This window comes from Miniopterus natalensis, chromosome 4, assembly GCF_054644295.1.
Source record: "Miniopterus natalensis isolate mMinNat1 chromosome 4, mMinNat1.hap1, whole genome shotgun sequence".
Taxonomy (NCBI): domain Eukaryota; kingdom Metazoa; phylum Chordata; class Mammalia; order Chiroptera; family Miniopteridae; genus Miniopterus; species Miniopterus natalensis.
Window position 1 is genome coordinate 92121489 of NC_142084.1, and position 27104 is coordinate 92148592.

The 27104-nt window shown below is 49.5% G+C and overlaps 1 protein-coding gene across 1 annotated transcript in view; it reads right to left on the minus strand.

Annotated features, from left to right (window-relative positions):
- Positions 1-934: 934 nt before the first annotated feature.
- Positions 935-27104, minus strand: part of SLIT3 (slit guidance ligand 3) — a 528787-nt gene continuing 502617 nt past the window's right edge. The window contains exons 28-36 of the mRNA XM_087816965.1: positions 15269-15408; positions 13332-13425; positions 12368-12505; positions 10135-10375; positions 8446-8576; positions 5019-5173; positions 3615-3900; positions 2505-2713; positions 935-1497 (exon numbers count right to left, since the gene is read on the minus strand). Of these exons, the coding sequence (XP_087673091.1) occupies positions 1262-1497; positions 2505-2713; positions 3615-3900; positions 5019-5173; positions 8446-8576; positions 10135-10375; positions 12368-12505; positions 13332-13425; positions 15269-15408 (1630 nt within the window). The 3' untranslated portion in view covers positions 935-1261. The remainder of the gene's footprint in view (positions 1498-2504; positions 2714-3614; positions 3901-5018; positions 5174-8445; positions 8577-10134; positions 10376-12367; positions 12506-13331; positions 13426-15268; positions 15409-27104) is intronic.

Consider the following 27104-nt stretch of genomic DNA (forward strand, 5'->3'; position numbering starts at 1 on the left):
AAGGAATGGAGAAGACAGAACCAGAGCAGGGAAATTAGCAGGAAAAACCTCTTTCCTTTTCTGGTTGGTTTCCCCAGTGAGCTTAAGCTGCCTCCATCTCCCACGTTTGTGCCTTTCTGGAGAAGGGACCGGAGCTCTGGGCCTGGCTGTGGGCCTGGCTCTCCCACGGGGCGGGTGTGTGGCTTAAGGCGAGTCCAGAGGCGGGAGAGGCCCACGACCTCATCTAGGAAATGGGCTCTGTGCTTTGCCCTTCCTGGGGCGCAGGAGTCACGTGGGAAAAATGAGGTGCACTGGGAATGTCCAGAGGAGCAAGTGGTCTTTGTCATTAGGTTGGTGGCCTGGAGGATCCAGGTAAAGCCTGTCTGCCCCATAGCAAGAGCCTCCAAGAACTTTCTGGAATCGGACGCCTACCAGGACTGTGGGTAGGCTGGGTTCCGGGCCCTGGCTTCCTGCCCTCCGGGGGTCACAGTCCAAGCTGAAATCTGGAGGGAGGAGGGCCGTTGGGAACTCGCAGAGGAAGGACTGGTGGCCAGGGACAGGATGACCAGGGACGGCGGCATGACTGTCCTCCCTCCTGTCACCTGGAGGGCTTAGTTCCCTGGAGGGGCAGGGAAAGAGTAGCTGTTTTAAATTTTGGCAGAACAGGCTCAGAGTTTAGATAGGTCTGCACTGGACCCCAGGGCCGGCCAGGCAGGAGCAGTGGGGTCTGCAGTGGGTTCAGGGGTGGGGTGGGGCGGGGCAGAGGGGAGCATGGGGTTTTGGGGTCACAGGGAAGGCCAGCGCCCTTTCCTGGAAGAACTGGGCCTCTCGGATGTCAACAATCAGAACTGAACACTTTTAGAGAAGAAACAAAGTAACATCTCTCCCTCTCACTTCCCCTTCTTCCTGAGCTGCTGACACGATCCTGTTGCATCAACATAAACACGCCCTCCTCTTCCTCAGACAGGCTTTCACTTCTTTATTCTTACCCTTTCATTGTAAAACATTTTTATTAGTCTTTACTCTTAAAATTTTTAACAGCTGTTTATAAAAACACGACAAATACACAACACAACACAGAAGACCCAGTAACGATAACTCACTATATGGTACATGTACTCAGACGGTGTGATATATTTATATAATACAAGATGAAAATAGTCACTTTCCATAATAAAAATAAGTTCTATTTTTGTTTATTTTACAATATACTTAATATTCTCTTCTTCTTTTCCTCCCCAGCTTCCGTGGCTCGACTCCGGGTCCGGGGGCCCCCAGGGCCTTAGGAGCAGGGCCGGCAGCCGCACTCCACGTGCCTCTCCACCTCCTCCACGAAGGACGAGCCGTCCGCGCACTGGAAGACGTGTTTCCGCCGCTTGCTGCGCGTGGGCTGGCAGCACTGGGGCCCGCAGCCGCCGCCGCACCGCACCACCGGCACCCTGGCGGCCGTGGCGCACGACGCGTAGCCTTTCTGGCGGCGGATCACCTCTCGGACGACCTCCCCCAGGCACGGGCTTTCTGCAGAGGGCAGAAGAGGTAGGGTCAGGGCGCGGGGGCGGGGGCGGGCAGGAGCCAGGGGCTGTTCTGAAACTACACACTTCATTCATTCGCTCATCCATCTCCCTCCCCCCCACACTCTCATTTATGCACCCGCTCTTCCACCCACTCAGGCACCACCCACGGACTCACCCGCAGGCAGCCTCACCTCCCTGCATGTACCCACCCCATCCTCGTATGCACTCACCCAGCGTTCATCTTCCCCACCACACGTCTGGGCATCCACATCTGTACCCACCTGTATACCTACCCACCCTCGCATCCATTCTTGCACCCACCTGCCCACTCAGCTCCCCACCAGGCTTGGTCCCTTCCTTCAAGGACCTTAAAGCCCAAACTTTATGTGTGAACAGACTGACTGTGGGCTGAATCCTGTGTCCGAACTCTGCACCACACGTTTCAAATCCAGATGAAATACCAATTTTAAAAAACAAAACCCAGAAGATTCCACCCAATAATGGGGATTTCTGGCTTCTTCGAAAACCAGGGGGGTCTGGCAAACCGGGGGCTTCCCTGCACTGTTACAGCGGCTGGAGCGAAGCGCAGGAGGCGGGGCGGGGCTGCAGGGTGCCCGGGTGCCCACCCACGGCCTCGCGTCTCAGGGGTGCAGCCTGGGCACTGACGGATGATAAGTGAGGGTCGCTGGGGAGGAAGGGGCCGCGTTTACACAGCAGCGCTGGGCCAGGGCGCCGGGCCTGGGGGATGTTTCGGGGAAAGGAGGCCGAGTTGAGATCTGAGTGAGGAACAGGCGCCAAAGAGCCAAAGAGCCTGGGGGAGGAGCTTTTCCAAAAGTCCTGGAAATGACTGGAGGGGGAAGGGGGCTCTAAATCTGCAGGAATCCTCCGGACCCTACCCTTCATCTCCACCCCTATGAAAGTAGGGAGGGGAATGAACTGAGAGGAAATATGGAGAGGGGTAGGGGAGGGGGAGGGGCGAAGCAGCCTCACAGGGGCACACAGTAGGCCTACCTTGTTCGCAGTGCTCCCCTCCGAAGCCGGGCTGGCACAGGCAGTAGGGCTCCCCTCGGTCTGAGACGTGGCACTGCCCGTGGTGACATTTGAAGGCCGAGCAGGCGCCGGCGGAGTCATTTTTGTGGTCGCACGAGGCCCCGCCGTAGCCCTCCGCGCACTTGCACACGGAGGAGGTCCCGGTCGTCACGCATTTCCCGTGGTTGCAGCTGTCGGCGGAGGAGAGGGTGAGAACGGGCCCAGAGCCGAGGGTGCCGCTGGCGGTGCCCCCCACGCACCCCGGCGGGCACCAGGCTCAGCCTAGGCCCCAGGGCTGTGAGACCGGCTGCCTCCACCCCGCGCTCCGCCAGCCCGAGGCCGGCCTTTCCTTGGACACTGCGCCCCGCGCGCTACCCGGCGGCCGGCTGGGGCCACGGCGTGGCTGGCTCCCACTCACGGGTCCACGTGGCAGCCACTGCCCCGGAGGGGCCCCAGCACGGGTGGAGGATCCGGGGCCCACGTCCTAACGGGTGCCGGCCAGGGCCGGGCTCACGGCGGAGGTGGGGCCTCGCTACGCCCACGCGCAAGAGCCGCGCGGCCGGGCCTCGTTTCTGATCCACAACATCGCTTCCCAGCCCCCCGCGCAGCCGCACCACCAGCCTCGGCTCAGCGGCCGCTTCTGGCCGCTGCAGGTTTCTTAACGCCGGGGCTCTAGGTCTCCCAGTTTCACACGAGGCCGGGCACACAGTAGGCCCTCCGCGACTGTGTGTCGGGTGTGGATCCGGGAGACTAAGCGCGAGTGCGCTGCGGCTGGGCCTGGGCCTGGCGAACACGCCCGGGGTCGCGCGGCGCCGGGGGAGGGGGGGCCGAGTCTGGCCTGAAGGTCCCCCCTTCCGCGTGCCCGCTGCGGGATGGATGCCAGGGCCGGCAGGGCGGGGGCAGGCGTGCTGGGCGGGGCAGCCCCATGCGCCTGCGGGAGACCCGGTTTGTGGGTGTCAGTCGGGCCTCAGCAGGTCCCGTCTACAACCTGACCACGGTCCCTCCGGCTGCCATCGGCGCCCACTCCTCGGGTGGGGCAGGGGTGGGGGAGGGACTGAGCCTACGCTGGGGCCCAGGGGGGGCCCGACTGACCTGTGTCCCAGGCAGGGGTCCAGGGCCTCCTGGTCGCACAGCGGGCCGGCCCAGCCGGGGTGGCACTCGCAGACCACGCTGTCCTTCTCCACGGCGCGGCACAGGCCGTGCTTGCACACGGTGCAGGACTTGCAGCCGGGCGAGACGCCCAGCGACTGCGGCGGGAGGGCCTTGAAGTCCTGCAGCTCGTTGTTGATGCGCACCTCGTGGATGCAGCCGTGGAAGCCGCCCAGCGGCCGGTCTGTGCCCTGGCGCAGGGCCGAGAGGCCCGTGGAGGTGGGGATGCCTGTGGGGAGACGGCGGGACGGCGGCCTGAGACCCTCCCCTGCCCGCCTTCCCCAGCAGCCCAACCCTCCCCTTGGAGTGAGAGCTCTTTCCATGCCCCTCGGCGAAGCGTTCACAGCCCCGGGCCTCTGCTGCGCCAGTGGAGAGAATGGGCCAGCACTGTGACTCTAAAAAACTGGAACTGTTGCCATTATTTAAATATAGAAAATATCCCATAAAAATCCGTATTTCAGACTTCTCTAGAAAACAAGATGTGGCCACCCAGAGCCACACGGCGACCCTGGCTGGATGGGGATGGACCATGCCCAAGCTGGGTGGATGGTCACACTCCCCTGATGTCCCTACCAGGCCTCGGTGGGTTTGACAAGGCCCACAGGACATAGCAGGCAAGCTGGAGCTGGGGACAGAAGCAGGGGTCTGGGGCGCAGCCTGGATCAGTGAACTTTGGGGATTCTTACTGGGAGAGAAGCTGTGTCCCCTCTGGGACTGCTCCAGCCCTTCCCTGGACTGGCTTTTAATAAAGCTCATTCCTGGGCCAGCCCAGCCCTCCGGAGCTGGTCTCCGTGTCAGGGGGTAGGAGAAGTCTCTGGACTCTGTGTTGAACTAGCAGTTTTGGTGCCATTGTTTTGCACACAATCCTTTGAGAAGGACCAGCCCAGGGCTGTGTTTCAGGCCAGGCTCTGCCAGGCCGGGGGCTGCTTCTCCTTTTGGCCTTAATCTCAAACAGGTTCTTACAAATGTATCAGCTGAGCCTCACATTGCCCCAGGAGGTGGCAGAGCACAGGGCATGTGACCTGCAGCCCAGGGATAGAAGGGCCTGGACCCTGCCTCCGTCGTCTCCTTCCCCATTCCTTTCCATCTGCCCTGAACAACTTGTGGTTCTCAGAAGGAGCCTGACCTCTCTCCGCTCCTCTTCTCCCCATGCCCTAGCTGACTAGTTACCCTTTAGGGATCAGCTTGGTTGTTGCTTCCTCCAGGAAGCCTGCCCTGATTTGCCTTGGCAGTGGGTGCCTAGATGAGAACTGGAAACTCCAGCCAGAGGGCCTGAGTACAGGTGCCCGAGCACAGAGGGCAGGGGAGAGGTGGAAGTGGTGGGGGTGTCAGAGGGGGAGGCTTTACCTCCAAGGTAGAGGGGGCTGTTGATTCCCACTGCTGGCTGCTTCTGGAGCTTTCCCAGGCTCTTGGGGGCTCCTTTGTCCACCACCAGGTTCAGGGTCTGGTTCAGCATCACCAGCTCCACGCTGTGAAACTGCCCGTCATTCACGGTCTCCACGCTGGGCAGGAGAGAGAGAGACAGGGTTGGCTGTGTGCCTCCCATGGTGGGCACTGGGTTCCGGTCTTGACTGTGATAACTTGCACTTCATTTTACTTTTTATTTGCAAATAACGCCAAACTCACGTAAGTGCAAAAATATAAACAGTACAGAGAACAACTATTAGAGCTGCAGATTCTTCTAGCCCCATCTGCTTTATCATCTACTCTCTCTCACTGTATTTCCACACACATTCATTCACACACACACACACACAGCTTTTCTGAACTACTTAAAGGTAAGTTACATCCATCGTAGCCCTTTATCCCTAGACACTCCCTGTGCATTCCCTAAGGGCAGAGATACTCTTACGTAAGCAAGCACAGTTCTGTTTTGGTAAACTTAACATTGATACCATACTGGAATCTAACCAGTCTGTGTTCTAATTTTTCATTGGGACCCCATAATGTCTTTTATAACATTTTTCCCCCTCTTCTAGTACAAGACCCGGCCTAGGAAAAGCGATTGCATTTGGTTGTCATCTGCATTCTTTCCTGTGTTTCACAGAGCTGAGCCCGCCCCATGCTCAGACCACCTCAGTGCCCGCCCTCCTGCACACCGTGAGGACCATGATTTTCCTCACTTGCTCCATTTCTCTCGCAAGTATCAGTAAGGATATAAGGCTAGCATCATTCTAAGGAATATTGTACACAAAAATTAGCTTGGTGTGATATTTATATTTTTTTCTAGTACATATGAATAAAAATGATCTCATAGTTAAAATGTCAACAGTTGGTCTTTGTCCCACCTCAGGTCATCTCGCGTGCCTGCAGCAGTGTGGGTAACACATTTGGGGAAATGAGCCTTGCAACTCTCCTGCAAGGTCAGCTTGTTATCTGCATGACACGACCCAGGAAGCAGAAGCCCAGGGAAGTGAAGTAACTGACCTCAGGCCCCACGGCTGCCGCATGACAGCGGGGATTTCCACCCAGGCGCATCCAGCTTTGCAGCCCACCTGGTCCCCTCCCGGAGCTGCCCCTGACTGCAGCAGCCACTCACTCAGGGCTTGCTTCTGTTATGTAAACCTCACGATAAATTGTGAAGTGCTACTAGATAATCCCATTTCACAGATAAAGAGACTGAGGCCCTGAGAGGTAAGTGATTTGTCTGAGGTCGTCCGCCCAGTGTGGTCCAGAAACAGAATTCATAGGCAAAACTTTGGACTCCAGGGTTCTGCTCTTTCCACTCCTCTATCCTGGCAGGGCTGGGAGGGACAGAGGGGTTTGGGGATGAGGTACTCCCTTTGCTGAAGAGAATGGCTCTCTGAGGAGAAGCTGAATGCTGTCTTATCTATTCAGGTGGGACCATAAACGTGAGTAGAAGAGGGAGTCCCATAATCAGTCTCCTGGAGAGATGCTCAGGGATTTCAGGGAGGGAAGGGCTCTGAGAGTCTGCCCTCTATCTGTTGGGCCAGAGTAACTAGCATGGACTGCCAGGTGGAGACCACGGGAGGTGCCAGAGCCAGGCCGGGTGGCCCGTCTGGGACGCTCGTGAGGACAGCTGTTGGGCAGAGTGGCCTGTCCAGTTCTCTTTTGCTTTTAATAGCAACGCTGGGCGTGTGTTGAGCCTCTAACGGGCCACACGTGCTACTCTGTGCTAAACACTTGACCTGCAACCCCCACGTGGGAGGTACAATGTTTCCTCCGTTCTAGAAATAAGAGATGTAAGGTGACCCTACCAAAGTCTTAAAGTGGAAGTCGTAGAGGCCAGACTCAGCTCCAAGCTCCCAAGCCACAGGACCCTATGCCACTGGGGGACGAATAGACATTTTAGGCCCTGGGTTCCTGCAGCTGGATGCAGAGTTGTGACCACTAGGTGGCGACAGAGCGTCACAGGAACAAAAAGTTCCTGGGATTTTAGTGAACAGCCTGAGACCACAACCTACATTGCAGCCCCCCACCCCTGGACAAGGGTGCCATGGTCTCTGTCTCTCTCTTGGCCTCACCCTTTGTGCCCCAGCACGCGGGGGGAGCAGGTTTTGGTGGGGGCCTGACCTGGGTTTGAATCCCAGCTCTGCCCACTTACTGACTTGTGTGCCTTTGGGCCAAGGGCGTCATCCGAGCCTCAGGTTTCTCATCCCTGAGATAGGAGTGATGACACTTGCCTGGGTTTGTGCTGAGGATCGAATGAGACAAAGACCTTGGCAAAGGATGGATTGTGGTGATTAAGACTCGGGGAGCATGCGCTGCACGCCAAACAGAGCTCTCATGTGCTGTTTTAAAACGGCCAGCATTTCAACATGGAGGTATGTCACATAGAAACCCTGGATTTCTAGCTTCTCTTGAGAATCTGCAGCATCTGCTGGAGCTGAGGTCAACTGTCCCTTTGGACAAAGCCAGCACCCTCGAGGCTACCACAGTCCTCACCACTCCCTATTGCACCCCGGCCCACTTTCCCCAAGTCTGTCACCTGACTGAGCCCCTTGGCCTTGTGGATTGGAAGTAATACCTAAAGTCCCTTTGACAAGTCAGGACCGAGGATTAGTGCAGTTTGTCCCCATTCTGGGGCAGGTAGGGGCTCAGGTGGGCTTTTCTGTGTGTTTGCCCTGGAGCCTGGAATAGACCTGCGACTGCAGCGGGGCAGGTGAGCACAGTCAGGCACCCGCAGGAAGGCGGCCACGTACTGTCACTTACTGAACTAGCGCATCTGCAATTTCACAGACATTACTTAACATGAAGCCAAATTTAAAATGTAGCAGACTTAAAGCTGATGTAAAGTAGCGTGTTAAGCACTAGTACAGCTGACATGTGGATAATGTAAGAATCAGGGCGACTGTGGAAGGACTGATGTTTAGGGACGACTGTCCTTCAGAGTAGTCTGAAAGTCACTTCAGGAGCGGTCCTGCTCCCTTGGGGCTCTGGAATGTCTTCCCCCGAGTCTCATGCTAATCTCCCCTGTTTTCTTTCTTAAACTAATAAAAGATTAGGATGACATTTTGAAAAGGGCATCTCATTAAGCAGACTGGTTCCCATTGGAGCATGGGGCTCCTGGAGTAGCCAGCTGGCCATTTATCTTATGGTAATGAGGTGTCATCTCCCTCGGGCCTGCCTTCCTCTCCCGTCTCTTCCTCCAGCGCCCCTTTCTCCCTCCCCCCCCCTCTCCTGGGAGGAAAAGTGTGTATGTGGGGGGGGGGAGAGTGAGACGAGGCATCAGAGTCACCCCTGGCGTCGTCTGCAGGGCTGGAAGCAGGCGGGGAGCTGCAGCCCCTGCGTGGTGGAGGGCTGTGGTCCTCACCTGTACACCGTGGTTGGCGGGGAGCTCAGGCTGTCGTAGACAAGCCGCACGTGGCCCTGGTACAGCTCCAGCGCCAGGGGGTCGTTGTCCCCCTTGTAGAGAAGGATGCCGTTGTCCTTGTCCGTGGCCACCTGCGGAGAGGGATGTAGTGAGGGCTCCCCCGAGGCCGAACCTCCCCACCCCGCCTCGCAGGGACCACTTCTCGGTGGCGTCTTCTGACCCACCCCCAGCATTCATGTCCCCGTTTCCTCCCCCATATGGACTGCACATTCCCAGAAGGCAGGCCTGTGCTTACACTCCAGCAAACGCCGATGGAACAATTCAGTTCAACATGCACTGACTGAGCCCCCGTCACGTTATATCTACCTACGTCTACCCACCCACCCACCCTCCCTCCTAGCTGTCAGGAGCCCGAGCTCTCCTCTGGCTCTCCCACTGGTACATGGTGTGGTCACACCCAAGCTCCCTCCCCGCCTCAGTCTCTCTGTATAAAGTGTGATAATAATTATAAACTAAATGCTAACAATTACCATTTAATTCAGTTTATTATGGACCAGGCACTGTTCTAAAAGACATCTGGGGAGTTTTTAATACACCAGTGTCTGCACTTCACCCCAAACCAATTACATGAGTCTGTGGGGTGGGGCCCAGGCAAAGATGATTTGGGAAGTTGTCCGGGTGATTCTAACGTGTTGCCGAAGCTGAGAACCACTGGCCTCAGAAGGTGCTGCCAGAGGGCACCCATCTGTCAGGCCCACTGCAGGCTGGGCTCTCTGACTCATCCACCGGCTCCCACTGCTCGGCACAAGCACAGCCTGAAGGAATGCGGGGTGCGGCAGGTGGTCTGCTAGGACATCTGGGTGTCTGGGCACTGGGTGCTGCTCCGGCTAATCCGGGTCCCTGGGTGGGAGGGACTGAGAGAAGAGGCAGGAACGTGATGTGGAGACCCCTGAGGGGGGATGGCCACCAGAGCCTCTCCTTCATGTCCCTCTCTCCCCCCGGAATAGCTTCTCATCCCCCAGAAATGCGGTTTGGAATAAATGTGCTCAGATCCACAGAGAAGGAACCGGGAAGAAGTTAGTTCATATGAGATGGTTTTCTGTTCTCTGAAAATCCAGTTTGTTTGTGCCTCTGGGCCTTTGCACATGCTGATCTCTCAGCCTAGACTGCACCCCCTCCTTCATCCTGCCCCGTCAGCCCCTCACCCTTCTGCCCTTCTCCAGGCAAACTCCTCTCCTCCGTTATCACTGCCTCTGGGGAGCCTTCCCTGATTCTCCCCACCAGCCGGGATCCCTGCCCCAACCATGGGCTCCCACAACACCCAGGGCTGTCACTGTCCCTCTCCCTGTCATCTTGCTCTGGGCTACGGGCTTTGCCTGTCTTGTCCACTACTGAATTCCCATTGTCCAGCACAGTGCCTGGCATGTAATAGCTGAATGAGTATCTCCTAGAGGAATGAATAATGAGGCTGGAAGTGGGGGCTGCTCTTAACCGTGAGAGCTGGTCAGGAGCTGTCTATGGGACCCTCTGGCCAGCGCTGGCCAGATCCCCTGAAAGCTGAGTGTCGGCCTTCATGCTGCTGTAGGGGACAGGGCTGGATTGCGATGACTGGGGGCATCCCAGCTGTTCTCAGAGCAATTGGAGCTGGGGCCTGTTGGGGTCCTTCCAGGGCTGGGTAGGGGGGCGCACCTGCAGGGAGATGTTGGCCTGGGGCCGGACCTTGGCGGAGGCCAGTTCCACGTAGGAGTCCTTGCCCACGAAGTTGACAGTGATGAGCTTCTCGCAGCGAGGGCCAGCGAAGCCCGGGGGGCAGCGGCAGGTGGGCTCCTGCTGCACCACGATGCACTGGGCCCCGTTCTGGCACTCGTACTGGTCGCAGGGGCTGGTCTGCAGCAGGACCATGGGTGGGGGGTGCTCGCAGAGGAGCCCGCTGGAAGGGGAGAGGGGACAGTTATTTCCACCAAAGAGCTGCTACAGAGGGAGAGCGGGATGGGGACAGGGCCTGGTTCCTGCCCTGCCACTAACTGGGGCAGGTCCTTTTCCTTCTCTAAGCCCCTGTCCCTCGATTTTTGAAATGATAGGATTAGCCCAGCCGGGCATGGCTCAGCTGTTGAGCATCGATCTAGGATCCAGGAGATTGAGGTTTGATTCCTGGTCAGGGCACATGCCCAGGTTGCGGGCTCCATCCCCAGTGACTCTCTCATTGGTGTTTCTATCTCTCTCTCCCTCTGCTGCTCTCTGAAATCAATAAAGATATATGAAAAAAATTAAAAAAAAAAAGACAGGTTTAGATTAGAGGGCAGGTCCCTAAATTTCAGTGTCATCAGGATCAGCCAGGATGAATTTGTTGAAAGTGCACATTCTCACCAGCCTGCGGTGAGCAGGTGAACAGAACACGGTGCGTCCACACAACGGGACATTTTTCAGCATTAAAAAGGAGGGAAACTGACACAGGCTACCACACAACGAGCCTTGAGGACATTGTGCGAAGTGAAACGAGCCAGTAACAAAAGACAAATGCGACAGGATTCCACTTATATGAGATCCTGAGAGTGGTTGAGTTTGTAGGGACAGAAAGAAGGGTGGCTGCCAGGGGCTGGGGGTGGGGGGCAGGGAGACTGAGGAGTCAGTATTTAATGGGGACGGAGGAGTTTCAGTTCTGCAAGATGGGAAGTTCTGGAGACGGGTGGTGGTGATGGCCACACAGCAGTGTGACTATACTTCATGCCACTGAACTGTGCACTTAAAATGGTTAAGATGGCAAATTGTTGTTGTGGTTAATCCTCGCCTGAGGATATTTTTCCATTGATTTTTAGAGAGTGGAAGGGAGGGAGGAAGGGGGGAGAGAGAAACACTGATGTGGGAGAGACACATCGATTGGTTGCCTCCCGCACAAACCCCAGGGCGGGGAATCTCGCCTGCAACTCGGCTACGTGCCCTTGACTGGGGATGGAACCTATGACCCTTCTGTGCTCAGGCTGATGCTCTAACCACTGAGCCACACTGGCCAGGGCAAGCTGGTAAATTTTACATTATGTATATTTTACCACAATTTTTAAAAAGCTTATCTTATTGTTGATGTACCACAATTTATACATAGTATAGGAAGTGCAGATTCCCAGCCCCTGCGCCCACCTCCCACTTCTCATTTATAGCTCCGAGGTGGAGCAGGGGGGTTTACTTTTCCATAGCTTCGGGCGCAGGTGGTCTCAGCTGGGCTTTGGAACCACTGGCCTGAGCTCACCTGGTTCCTTCCAGGTGCACAGTCTCCAGAGTCCACGACCAGGCTCATTTGCATAGTTGGATCGATGCCACCCAATGAGCACTGACATACATGGAACTGTCCCCAAGCCTGACCCCCCCTTAAGTGTGGTCCCTGCCTCCCCTCAAATCTCCCCATGTCCTTTCCATCCAGTCGGTGTGGGAGTTGGAACTGGGACCCAGGCCTCCCCTTCCACTTACCCCCCAGACATCTCCTGACACCTGGCCAGTGCCTCCCACCTCCTGTTCTCTTCTGGGGTTACTCATTCCAGCAATCGACCCCAAACCTCCCATTCCTGTCCATTTTCCTGCCACTGGGCACTGCATTGGTTTTATTCTGCAGCCTAGAAAGAGGATTCCTGCCAGTGTGGCCATGTGGCTACCCTGACCCTGCAAGCTGGGTTCCAAGATGGTGACAATTTCCATTAGATGGGGTCATGCCCGAGCTGGACATGAGCTGACCTCAGGTCCAGCTTCCACTCAGAGTTGGCCTGGGTGGCTCTTCTACCCGTCTACACCATGGGGTTGACATCTGCTCTGGGACTTGAAAGGGCTGAGGAAATAGGATGAATATAGGTGCCACGGAGACCCAGGACTAGGGCTGCTTGGGCCCTGATGTCTGGGCCAGGCTGGCTCCTTCCTGAGGGGCCCCCCACCATACCTGAAGCCCTGGGGGCAGGTGCACGTGTAGCCATTGACCGCGTCCACGCATTGGGCCCCGTGGCGGCACCTGTGGGCTACACAGTCATCGTTGTCTACCTCACAGAGCTTCCCACTGTAGCCAGGGAGACATTCGCACCTGGAACACAGCAGAGCAAGGCTGTTCATACCCGTCAGCTCCCGGGCGGCCTCTCCTCCCCCCTCCACTCTCACAGGCTCCGAGAAGCCTGGCCCTGAGGGTGCCGTCACAGGCCATCCACAGCCTCTGCTCCCTGCAGTCCACCCACGCCTGCCTGCTTCACCTGGGTGTCTTGCTGCGGAGCAGGGGCTGGAATTCCGATTCGGGCTGGATCTACACTCCCTACACAGAATTCACATTTGCTTACTCCTCCCTTGTGCCAGCTCTGAGCTAAGCACCTTCACCCAGTGCCCTTTGGAGCCTCCCTGCACCCTGCGAGGGGGCTCTTCCGTTATGGGGGGATACCAGGGCTCCGAGAGAGCTGATGTGACTTCCCCATAGCTTATGTGAAGGAGGGTGAAGGGAGGAGGTGGGAACAGAGCCCAGGAGATCTCCCAAGGGTGCTGTTTGATTCCCAGGCTCCAGCACAGGGGCTTTCCCCTGAGGTGGCCTCTCCACCCACCCTTAGAATTGCTCACGTGTGTCCCCAGCTCCTGTGGGCTCTGCTGCCGGCCACAGGGTCAGCTCCACCGATGGCCGTGGCTGCTGGACCAGCCGGAGTGTACTCCCCCTCCCGACCCCCAGCACACTCAGGTGCATCAGCCGGCAAACTCCCTGGAGCCAGGGAGGCAGAGCGCTGTGCGGACTGCGCACAGGGAAGGGGACCCAGTCCCCGTGAACTCTCCTGTACTAGCTCTGAGAGAGAGAGGTGGGGGGAGAGAGAGAGCCCCAGAGCCTCTGCTTCAAACCCCAGCACCCGGTGCTGGGACATGAAGTCCAGCCTCACCTGAATCCTTTGTCCAGCGAGATGCACTTGGCCTCATGCTGACAGAGGTTCAGCCCGGGCACGCAGTGGTCAATCACCTCGTCGCACAGCTCGCCTGCGGGGATGGGGAGAGAACTCGGGCATCAGGGGGTCGTGGACTTCAGGAGCGCTGAATTCGCTCTCTGGAGCGTCCTTTCTGCTGTACCCCTGCCTTGGACTCCCCATCAGCGACAATGTGGGCAGGAAACCCCTCTGAAGTGCCTGCTCAGCTCCCCACTGTCCATCTGCCCACTGCCAGTTCAGTAGAAACCCCCCTCTGCCCTCCGCACCCCCTTCTTAACTGCTGGGGGGCTCATTCTCTCCTGGCGCCAAGCAGTCTTCTGACCCAGTGACTTAGCTGCATGGAGACTCCTCTCTTAGGTGGAAGAGGTCCAGAGGTCCCTTGTGGGCTGAGGATGCACTTTAGACTTCTGTGTACCTCTAGCAGCTAATTCAGTGCTCTGCATACAGCAGGTGCACATTAGGAGTTGCTTGTTGCTAATTAACTTGCTACAGTTCCACTCTGGGAAGGTGGAAGATGTCATGAGGGAGGTAGACAGACCCTCCGTGGATTTCCCTGCACCCTCTCCCAGCACAGAGCCTTCTCTGGGGCCCCAGAGAACTAGGACCTAGTAGAGCAGGGGGTGCCTCAGTTGGCCTGGGCCCTCCCACAGTCCCAAGAGCGTGTTGGGGGGATAGCTGGCTATGAGGCTGGAAGTCTGCATAAAGGCAAAGGATTTGAGGACTGTGGGGACCACTGGGCTCCCTTCCCTGAAGGCCTCACGACTGCTTCTACTCATTTCTACAGCTTCCCACCTCCCATCTCAGTCCCGACAGCCAAGCCAGCTTCCAACAGGCCAGGGTGTACGAGTCCCTGGGGTGCAATGGCCTTATTTCTATCCCTGCCTTAGGCTACTATTTCCTAAAATACATTTCTTGCAATACAGAGTGTCTACTTGGCAAGGGCGTTTTGGGATAGGGTAGGAGGGAAGCTCTGAGACCAAATAAGTTTGGGAACAGCTGGCTAAACAATATTAAATGGCTTTCTTTAAAGCAGGACTTGTCAGGGCCTCTAACATGTTAATCAGCATCATGAGCTCCAAAAGGAGGGCCAGTATTCAACACAGAGATTCCCACATTGCTTTTGCACATACAGCCTTTTGCTCAAAGAATTCATGGAATTTATAGAATTCCAGTTTGTGACAGGCCACGTTAGGTTGATCCTAGAACAAAGCAGGCTGTGTCTGCACAACTTGGCTGCATTTTGCTTCACCACTAATGGTACATTTAACTGTCCTCACTAGGGGCTGTTAATATAGGAAATAAAGGCGTTGAGGTGGGGGTGGGAGTGGGGAGAGAGATTATCCTGAGGAATATTCCCACCAGGTTAGGTTCTTTCTCTGCGGCCCTACGAACCCACTGGCCTCACAGGTGCTGTGTTCTCATTCTACTGACCGCATCTCTCTCTCCACTTCATGATGAATTCCTATTGGAAGGGACTCTGTCTTGCTCATTTTTGTATCCCTGGCTCTTAGCAGAGTGTCTGGAAAGTGTAGATTTCCAGAGAAGGCTGACCAAATCCAAACAAAACATAAACGCAACGTGAGTGCCTCTCTGCTAGCCTCCAACATCACTGGTCTCCAGGTTCCCAAAGGAGGGGGTGGCCACTAACTAAATGAACAGACAGCTGGAAGGGCCCTGGGAACCTGTTCCAAAGTGGGAAGAAGCTAGTAGTTTGTGGGGGTAGAAGGACAAAGAGACAGGGCCTCTGGGAAGCCCCTCATGGTGTGTTAAGGATTCAAGTCTCTGTCTATATGGGGAAAGAGGTGGGGTCCCTGGATAAAGCTATGAAAATGGTGTTTTTAGTGCATAATACCCTGCTCCCCCACCAATCCCCACTCAGGTGTCAGGGGCCTTACCTGTGTAGTTAGGTGGGCAGACACACACGTAGTTGTTGATCCCGTCCACACAGGTGGCGTTGTTCTCGCAGTCATTGTCCTCACAGTCATCTGGGTTGATCTCACACCGCTGCCCCTCAAAGCCCAGAGGGCAGGAGCAGCTTTGGGGATGGGTGGGGTAGGAAGGAGGGGAGCCAGGGGTCAGGGAGTGGGGTGGGTTGAGTGGGAGAGAAGAAGGTTGGGAGGTATAATTACTCAGGTTTCTCTCTAAATAAAGGTCTAAGGCAGCACTTTGGACACATGAGGTCTTGGGGTCCTAAGTAGGGGACCCTCAGGAGCTTAAGAGGTCATTTCATCTAGCCTCCTGTCTCCGGGCAATATTTGATCTCCCCTGGCCCTGGCTGGCTGCCTTGTCCCTGGGGGAAATCCCCACCAGCACTGCCTCCTTCCCCATTCCTGGATATAATTTCCTGAATATAGTTTAAATGCTCTAGCTGTCTCCTACACTTCTCTTCCTTGGGATCATTTGTGGATAGTCTCTTTTGTATACAAAGAAACAATATATCAAACATCCTCCTTTGGGTCACTTTCTACTGGAAGGTATCCTTTCTATCTTTAGCAGGAGTAGGGCACAGTGGCCAAGATCAGACTCTGCATTCACCCATTCACCTGGGAATGAATTCCATGTCTGCCACTTCCTAGCTATTTGACCTTGGGGAAATTATTTAAATTCTGTGCCTCAGTTTCCTCATCTGTTGACTGGGGTAATATTATTTACCTCCAGGATGGATGTGGGGATAAAATAAGATTATACAACTAAAATACTTAGAAGGATACATGGCACATAGAGAAAATGGTCATAACATGTTAGCTAGCTATAGTTCTAGGAAAAAAGCACCCTGCCCTCTTCACTTTTCTTCAGGGATGCCATTTCTCCAATTCCTACTACTTCTGAGCCCCCTCCAGCTTCTGGTGGATAAGGGGATGGGTTGGGAGGGCCCCTGTCTTGCCAACATTGAGGCTTTCTGGTGAGCTTGGCTTAAAACACTGCAAATTACAAAGAAACGTGCCCCAAATGAAAAAACAGGAGAAATCTTCAGTAAAAGAACCAAGTGAAATGGAGGCAAGCAATCTACCAAATAGAGTTCAAAACAATGGTGATAAGGGTGCTCAAGGAACTCAAGGGAAGAATAGATGAACTCAGTGAGAATTTAAACAAAGATAGTGAACATAGAAAAAGGAGATAGAAGCTATAAATAAGAACCAGTCAGAAACAAAGAGTACAACATCTGAAAAGAATAATACACTAGAAGGAATCAACAGCAAGCCAGATGAAGCAGAGGATCAAAGCAGTGATTTGGCAGACAAGGTAGCATAAAACACCCACTCAGGGCAGCAAAAAGAAAAAGTAATTTTAAAGAATGAGGACAGTTTAAGGGACCTCTGGGACAGCATGAAATGTAACAACATCTGCATCATAGAGGTGCCAGAGGGAGAAGAGAGAGAGAGAGCAAGGGACTGAGAACCTATTTGAAGAAATAATGACTGAAAACTTCCTTAACCTGGTGAAGGAAATAGACATACAAGTCTAGGAAGTGCAGAGGGTCCCAAACAAGATGAACCAAAGAGGTTTGCACCAAGACATATCATAATTAAAATGGCAAAGGTTAAAGACGAAGAGAGAATTTTAAAAGCGCAGCAAGAGAAACAGTTACGTACGAGGAATCTCCTATCAGACTGTCAGCTGATTTCTCAACAGAAACATTTCAGACCAGGAGGGATTGCTCCGAAATATTCAAAGTGATGAAAAGCAAGGACCTACAACCAAGACTCTCAACCTGGCAAAGTTATAATTTAAAATTGAAGGAGAAATAAAGACCTTCTCAGACAAGAAAAAGCTAAGCTAAAGGAGTTCATTACTACCAAACAAGCACTACAGGAAATGTTGAAGGCACTTCTTTAAGAAGAAGAAAGAAAAAAAAGAGAGGGAGATAAACATAGTTATAATGAATACAGTGGAAATAAACATGTACCTATCAATAATCACTTTAAATGTAAATAGATTAGGTGCTTGAATCAAAATACACAGAGTAGCTGAATGAATAAGAAAATAAGACCCATATACATGCTCTCTATAAGGGATTCACCTCAGAATGAAAGATACACACAGACTGAAAGTAAAGGGATGAAAAAAAAAATTTCATGCAAATGGAAACAAACAAAAGGCTAGGGTAGCAATACTTAGACAAAATAAACTTTAAAGCAAAGGGTGTAATAAGGACAAAGAAGGATATTACATAATGATAAAAGGATCAATCCAACAAGAGAATATAATCCTTGTAAACATTTATGCATCCAACATAGGAGCACCTAAATATGTAAAACAAATCTTGATGGAAATAAAGGGAGAGATAGAGAGTAATACACTCATAGTAGGAAACTTTAACACCCCACTGACATCAATGGATAGATGTTCCAGACAGAAAATCAATAAGGAAACAGTGACCTTAAATGACACACTAGATCAAATGGATTTAACCGATATCTTCAGAGCATTCCACCCCAAAGCAGCAGAATATACATTCTTTTCAAGTGCACATGGAACGTTTTCTAGGATAGACCACATGTTTGGATACAAAACAAGTCTCAACAAATTTAAGAAGATTGAAATCATATCAAGCATCTTCTCTGACAATAATGCTATGAAACTTTAAATCAATCACAAGAAGAAACTTGAAAAACACTCAACGACATGGATGCTAAATAACATGTTACTAAAAAATGAATGGGTTAACAATGAGGCCAAGGAAGAAATCAAAAGATACCTCGAAACAAGTGAAAAACGAGAACACAACAAACCCAAACCTGTGAGACACAGGGCGAAGCAGTCCTAAGAGGGAAATTCATAGCATCACAGGCCTATCTTGAGAAACAAGAAAAAGCCCAAATAAACAATTTAACTTTACACTTAAACTTGAAAAAGAACAACAAAGCCCAGAGTGAATAAAAGGAAGGAAATAAAAAGATCAGAACAGAAATAAATAAAATAGTCTAAAAAAAAAAAAATACAAGTCAATAAAACTAAAAAAAAAATACAAAAGATCTTTGAAAAGATAAACAAGATTAACAAACATTTAAACAGACTCATCAAGAAAAAGAGAGGACCCAAATAAATAAAATCAGAAATGAAAGATAAGTAAAAACTGACACCAAAGAAATACAAAGGATTGTAAGAAAATATTATGAACAACTATATGTCAACAAATTGGAAAATCTGGAAGAAATGGATAAATTCCTAGAAACATACAACCTTCCAAAACAAAATCAGGAAGAATCAGAGAATCTGAATAGACAGATTACAACTAGTGAAATTGAAACGGTAATAAAAAAACTCACAACCAAAAAAAAGCCCTGGACCAGATGGCTTTACAAGTGAATTTTACCAAACTTTCAAAGAACTAACATGTGTCCTTCTCAAACCAGTCTAAAAAATTTAAGAGGAGGGAAGCCTCCCAACTTCATTTTACAAGGCCAGCATTATCCCAATTTCAAAACCAGATAAAGGCATGAGAAAGAAAGAAAATTATAGGCCAATATCCCTGATGAACATAAATGCTAAAATCCTCAACAAAATATTAGCATACCAAACATAGCAATACATTAAAAAGCTCATATACTATGATGAAGTGAGATTTATTCCGGGGATGTAAGGTTGGTACAACATCCACAAAACAATAAATGTGATGCCACATAAACAAATTGAAGGACAAAAACCACAGGATCATATCAATAAATGCAGAAAAAGCATTTGATAAAATCCAGCAACCATTTATGATAAAAAACTCTCAGCAAAATGAGAATAGAGGAAACATACCTCAATGTAATAAAGGCCATGTATGACAAACCCACAGCCAACATCATAATCGATGGGTAAAAACTAAAGGTATTCCCTTTAAGATCAGTAACAAGACAGGGATGTCCTCTTTCACCACTCTCATTTAACATAGTACTGGGAGTCCTAGCCACAGCAATCAGACAAGAGGAAGAAATAAAAGGCAGCCAAACTGGAAAGGACAAAGTAAGACTGTCATTATTTGCAGATGACATAATATTGTATACAGAGAACCCTGAAGATTTCACCAGAAAACTACTAGAACTGATAAATGAATCCAGTAAAGTGGCAGGAGACAAAACAAATATCCAGAAATTAGTTGCATTAAAAAAAAAAAAAATCTTTATTGATTTCAGAGAAAGGAAGGGAGAGGGAGAGAGAGATAGAAACATCAATGATGAGAGAGTCATCATTGATCGGCTGCCTCCTGCATGCCCCCCATCTGGGTATTGAACCCGCAACCTGGGCATGTGCTCCGACTGGGAATTGAACCAAGATCTCCTGAATCCATGGCACAACTGCTGAGCCATGCCCAACTGGAAAATTAGTTGCATTTTTATATACCAATAATGAACTATCAGAAAGGGAAACTAAAAACATAATCCCATTCACAGTTTCTTCAAACAGAATAAAATACCTAGGAATAAATTTAACCAAGGACATAAAAGACCTGTACTTGGAAAGTCATAAGACACTGAAGAAAGAAATTGAGGAAGATACAAATAAGTAGAAGCATATACCATGTTCATGGATTGGAAGGATTAACATCATTAAAATGTCCATACTACCCAAAGCAATCTACATAGTCAACTCAATTCCTATCAAGATACCAATGGAATATTTCACTGAACTAGAACAAATATTTCAAAAATTTATATGGAACCACAAAAGACCCCAAATAGCAACAGTAACCTTGAGAAAGAAAGTTGAAGGAATCACGCTACCTGATATCAAACTATACTACAAGGCACGGTAATCAAAAGAGCATGGTACTGGCATAAAAAGAGACATTTAGATCAATGGAACAGAATAGAGAGCCCAGAGAATGAGAAACAGCTATAAAGAAACAAAATGGTAATAGATAAGTATCTTTCAATAATAACCTTAAATGTAAGTGGATTAAATGCCCCAATAAAGAGATATAGGGTGGCTGAATGGATAAGAAAACATGACCCAACGATATGCTGTCTACAAGAGACCCACCTCAGAACAAAAGACTCCCACAGGATGAGAGTGAAGGGATGGAAAAAAAATTTCCATGCAAATGGAATTGAAAAAAAAAAGCTGGGGTAGCAATACTCATATCAGACAAAAAAGACTTCAAAATGAACGTAATGAGAGACCAGAAAGGTCATTACATAATACTAAAGGGATTAATCCAGCAAGAGGATATAACCCTGATAAACATATGCACCCAATATAGAAGCACCTAAATTTATAAAAAAACTTCTAGAGGACTTTAAGGGAGAGATTCAACAGCAATACAGTCATACTTGGGGACTTTAACACCCCACTGACTTTACTGTATAGGTCTTCCAGACAAAAAATCAACAAGGAAACAGCGACCCTAAATGACACACTAGATCAGATGGATTTAATCAACATTTATAGAAATTCTACCCCAAAGTTGCAGAATATACATTCTTCTCGAGTGCACACAGGACATTCTCAAAGATAGACCACATGTTAGGACACAAAACAAGTCTCTATAAGTTCAAGAAGATTGAAATCATATCAAGCATCTTCTTGGATCACAATGGCATGAAACTAGAAATCAACTACAATAAAAACACTAAAAGACATTTAAACACTAAAAGACATTTAAACACGTGGAGACTGAAAAGCATGTTTTTAAACAATGAATGGGTTGGGTTACCAAAGGGATCAAGAAAGAAATAAAAACCTTCCTGGAAACAAATGAAAATGAACACACAACAACTCCAAATCTATGGGACACAATGAAAACAGTCCTGAGAGGGAAGTTCATAGCACTACAAGCCTACCTCAAAAAACAAGAAAAACTTCTAACAGACTCTTTAACCCTACAACTCAAAAACTTAGAAAGGGAACAGCAACAAAAGCCCAGAGTAAGTAGAAGGAAAGAAATAATAAAGATTAGAGCAGAAATAAATGACAGAGACTAAAAAAACAGTACAAAAGATCAATGAAACCAAGAGCTGGTTCTCTGAAAAGATAAACAAGATTGATGAACCTTTAGCTAGACTCATCATGAAACAACGAGAGAGGGCCAAAATAAACAAAATCAGAGATGAAAGAGGTGAAATAACAACTGACCCAACAGAAATACAAAGGATTGTAAGAAAATACTATGAACAACTATATGCCACCAAGCTGGACAACCTGGATGAAATGGATAAATTCCTAGAAAAATACAACCTTTCAACTCAATCAGGAAGAGTCAGAAAGTTTAAATAGACCGATAACTGCTGATGAAGTTGAAGCAGTAATCCAAGGGCTCCCAGCACACAAAAGCCCTGGCCTAGATGGCTTCACAGGGGAGTTTTACCGAACATTCAAAGAAGAATTAACACCTGTCCTCCTCAAACTATTTCAAAAAATCCAAGAGGGAGGAACACTTGCAAACTCTTTTTACGAGGCCAGCATTAGCCTAATTCTAAAACCAGATAAAGATACTACAAAGAAAAAGAATTACAGGCCAATATCCCCGATGAATATAGATGATAAAATCCTCAACAAAATATTAGCAAATCGGATCCAGCAATATATTAAAAAGATCATACACCATGACCAAGTGGGATTTATTCCAGGGATGCAAGGCTGGCACAATATTCACAAATCAATAAACATGATACATCACATAAACAAACTGAAAGATAAAAATCACACATCTTATCAATAGATGCAGAAAAAGCATTCGATAAAATCCAACACCCATTTTTGATAAAAACTCTCAGCAAAGTGGGAATAGAGGGATCATACCTCAACATAATAAAGGCCATATACGACAGACCTACAGCCAACATCATACTCAATGGGCAAAAACTAAAACCATTTCCCCTAAGAACAGGAACAAGACAGGGGTGTCCACTTTCACCACTCTTATTCAGCATAGTACTGGAAGTCCCAGCCACAGCGATTAGACAAGAAGAAAACATAAAAGGCATCCAAATTGGAAAGGAGGAAACAAAACTGTCATTATTTGCAGATGACATGATATTGTACATAGAGACTCCTGAAGGCTCCACAGAAAACTACTAGATTTAATAAATGAATTCAGCAAGGTAGCAGGATATAAAATTAACACCCAGAAATCGATGACATTTTTATACACCAATAAATGAACTCTCAGAAAGAGAAACTAAAAAAACAATCCCATTTACCATTGCAACTAAAAAAATAAGATACACAGGAATAAACTTAACCAAAGATGTAAAAGACCTTTACTCAGAAAACTACAGGACACTGAAAAAAGAAATAGAGGAAGATATAAACAAATGGAAAAATATACCATGTTCATGGACTGGAAGAATTAACATCATTAAAATGTCCATATTACCCAAAGCAATCTATAAATGCAATGCAATCCCTATTAAGATACCAACAGCATATTTCACAGATCTAGAACAAACACTTTGAAAATTTATCTGAAACCAAAAAACACCCCGAATAGCCATGGCAATCTTGAGAAAGAAGAACAAAGTTGGAGGGCTCACAATACCAGATATCAGGTTATACTACAAAGCCACTGTAATCAAAACAGCCTGGTACTGGCACAAGAACAGACATATTGATCAGTGGAACAGAACAGAGAACCCAGAAGTTGACCCATGCCGTTATGGTCAATTACTATTTGACAAAGGAGGCAACAACATACAATGGAGTAAAGACAGCCTTTTCAATAAATGGTGTTGGAAAAATTGGACAGATACATGCAAAAAAATGAAACTGGACCACCAACTTACACCATACACAAAAGTAAATTCAAAATGGATAAAAGACTTAAATGTAAGGCATGAAACCATAAAAATCCTAGAGGAAAACATAGGCAGTAAAATCTCAGACATCTCTCATAGCAATATGTTTGCTGATACATCTCCTAGGACAAGAGAAACGAAGGAGAAAATAAACAAATGGGACTGCATCAAAATAAAAAGCTTCTGCACAGCAAAGGAAACCATCAACAAAATGAAAAGGGAGCCCACTGTATGGGAGAGCATATTTGCCAATGACACATTGGATAAAGGGTTAATATCCAAAATATATAAGGAACTTATACAACTTAATAAACGGAAGGCAATCCAATTAAAAAATGGGCAATGGACCTAAATAGACACTTCTCCAAACAGGACATACAATTGGCCAAATGACATGAAAAGATACTCAACGCCACTAATCATCACAGAAATGCAATTAAAACCACAATGAGATGTCACCTCACACCTGTGAGAATGTCTGCCATCAACAAATCAATGAACCACAAGTGTCGGCAAGGATGTGGGGAAAAGGGAACCCTTGTTCACTGTTAGTGGGAATGCAGGTTGGTGCAGCCACTATGGAAAACAGTATGGAGGGTCTTCAAAAATAAAAAATGGAACTGCCTTATGACCCAGTGATTCCACTTCTGTGAATATATCTGAAGAAACCTGAAACACTGACTTGACAGAATATAGGCACCACTGTGTTCATTGCTGTGTTATTTACAATAGCCAAGAAATGGAAGCAACCCAAGTGCTTATCAATAAACGAGTGGATAAAAAAGAGGTGGTACATGTATACAATGGAATATTACTTGGCCAGAAAAAAGAATGAAATCTTACCATCTGTGACAGCATGGATGGATCTAGAGGGCATTGTGCTAAGTGAAATAAATCAGTTAGAGGAAGACAAATACCATATAATTTCCCTTACACGTGGAATCTAAAGAATAAAATAAATGAACAAACAAAATTGAAATAGACTCATAGATACAGAAAATAGACTGATAATTGCCAGAAGGGAGGGAGGATTAGGTGACTGGGTGAAAAAGGTGAAGGAATTAAGAAGTACCAGTTGATAGTTAAGAAATAGTCACAGGGATGTAAAGTACAGCATAGGGAACACTGCCAATAATATTATACTAACTATGTATGGTGCCAGGTGGGTACTGGAAATATGGGGGTGGGGGCACTTAAAAAGTATAGGATTGTCTAACCACTATGGTGCACACCTGAAACTAATACAAAATACTATTGAATGTAAAAACACACACAGAGGTCAGCAGGGTGCCTTTCCTTAACTTGTCTCTGAAGTGTTCACTCTCTTGGATAAAAGCCTCAACTCACCATCTCCACCCAACGTACCCCCAGGATTAGGTGTGCAAAATAAATCAGAACTGGTAAAGGCTGGGCGGATGAGAAGGGCAAGGGGCATTTGTGGGGGCAGCTGGCAGACGAGTGCCTGAGTAACTGCAGTGAACCCTCCTTTCTCTGTGGCCTGGTCAGGCATTTACACCCTGTCTAGGGTGGTGTGTACCAGGGTCACAGCTGGAATTGCAGGTCTTGGTTTCAGAAGCTGCTCTGATATGGGTTGAGCTAAAATGTAAACTAACAGGAAGCAGATTTCTAGAATCCCACTTAACTTCCTTTCTTCTCCAACCCGAAAACCACGGCACACTTTCTACAAAGGCCGGGGGTCCTTGAACCTGAGCTCTTAGTGGAATAAAATGACAGATTCCCCTTTTCTGTTAGGGACCCTGGGTGTTCATGAGAAAGGCTAGTTCTTCAGAGCTGGACAGGAGGTAGGATTTCAAAGGTCTGAAACCACAGTCCTGCCCATGCTCCTGAAACGACTTCCCCTGGCTGTCCCAGAGCCTTAGGATTGCATGAAAGTGGCCGGTCAAGGGGACAGGGGCTGCTCATGGCATGGACAGAGGGTGCAGAGGAAGGTCAAGTGTCCCTGCCCTCACTGGAAAACCTGGTGGGGTGGGCGTTGTCAAGGTTGGCTATGAGCACGGGGACAGGTCACATCTCCCGGTCTTGGTCTCCTATCCAGCCAGCTTGGCCAGATTGAAAAACATCTCTGCAGATCCACAATGCTTCTAGAATTTGGACTCGTAAGAGATGAGGGTTGAAGTGTGTCTCCTCAAAGGGAGAGCGCTGAAGTCTTAACCCTAAGTCCCTCAGAATGTGAGCTTATTATTTGGAAAGAGGGTCATTGCAGGTGTAATTAGTTAATTTAAGATGAGATATGCTGGAGTAACATGGGCCCCTGGTCCTGGATGACGCTGTCCCTATACGATGACAGCCACATGAAGGGACACACAGGGTGAGCGCCACATGAAGGCAGAGGTTGGAGTGAAACAGCTGGCCTTTGGGCCTCTGGCTTCTGCAGCTGTGAAAGATTCATGCCTGTTGTTCCCAGCACAGTCTGTGGGGTCTGTCAGGCGGCCCTGGGAAACTGACACACGTGGGAAGGAGGCCGCAAAGCTTCCTGGATGAGTGTCCCTCCCTTTGCCAACCTGTAGGGTGCTGACCTGGTGAGGGAGAACTTCCCTGCCCCTCCGGGGCCCACATGGTTATGTCATCCTACGTGGGCCTCACTGCCTTCACTATCCACGTGATTTCCCTAGTTCTGTAGATCTGGGCACCTTTCCCTTGAAAACTAAGTTCTAGAAACATGTCCAGTTCATTTGAATTTCCTCAACAACTGAGGGTGGAAATGGGATTCTCCAGCTGAGAGGGAGAAACACAATGGCCCACGGGGGCGGCTGCCCCCTCCTGCCAACCCTCACCCCTCGGCTGAGTGGGCAGAACCGGGCCTTCACCCTGGAGGTATGTTTCCTGGCTGGGGCACCACGGCTGCCACCATACTTCCCTGTGGCTTCTCCTGACCCGGCGCCCAGCAAGAGGGTGGGGTGGTTTGGTTGGCTCCAGGCAGGAAAACAAACTCTGCCTTGATTTTCACTTTTCAAGAGGCAGAGTTTGATGGGGCTGGCTGGCAGGTGGACGCGTGGGTGGGCTGGGTGCCCCTGGGAGAAGCCAGAGCGCGAACCTGATCTCTCTCACAGACCACACAGCAGCCCGGGGCCAGAGTGCCTTTGAAAATTAATTGTTTGCAACCTGAGATCTAAGGCATCTGCACACAGCTTGGCATCCGGCGCCCCCTCCTTTACTGCCTAACCCATTGGCTCACTGGGGTGGGGGTTGGAAAATGAGCCAGTTCCCACCAGTCTGCTTCTGCCAGGGCCTGGGCAAGGAAAGCGGGCATCTGAGAGCAGCAGGGAGGGCAGGAAGCAGGAAGGGGGCCCACATTTGGCAGGGGTTTGGCAGGGGTCTAGAAGGCCCACTCCTAGGACAGGGCTGAGAAAACTTAAATGGCTTCTACCCTTTTCTTTTTTTTAAATATTATGGTTGGCATTCAGCATTATATTCATTTCAGGTGTATGACATAGTGATTCGACATTCATGTGTCTTATGATGTGATCCCTACACTGTCTAGTAACTATCTGTCACGGTGCAAATGATCAGAATGTTATCGACTATGCTCCCCTCCCCCTTTTCACCTAGCCCTTCACCCCACCCCCACTTTGGCAACCATCAGTTTGTTCTTTGTTTTTATGAGTCTGTTTTTATTTTGTTTGTTCATTTTTTATTTTTTAAAATGTCACATATAAGTGAAATCCTATGGCATTGTCTTTTTCTGTCTGACTTAGTTCACTTAGCATAAGCCCCTCTAGGTCCGTCCATGCTGTTGCAAATTGTAGGATTGTGTTCTCTTTCATTGCTAATATTCCGTTGCATATATACCACACCTTACTCCATTCAGCTATCCCCTTTCTCCCTGGGCTCTTAATGCGGGGACAAAAGAGGTGGGGTTGGAAGACTCAGGAGCGAGTGTCAGGACATGCGCCTCAGAGCAAATCAATCTGTGCCTCAGTTTCCTTATCTGTTAAGTGGGGACAGTACCTACCGGTACCGGATAGGATCACTGGGAATTTAAATGAGA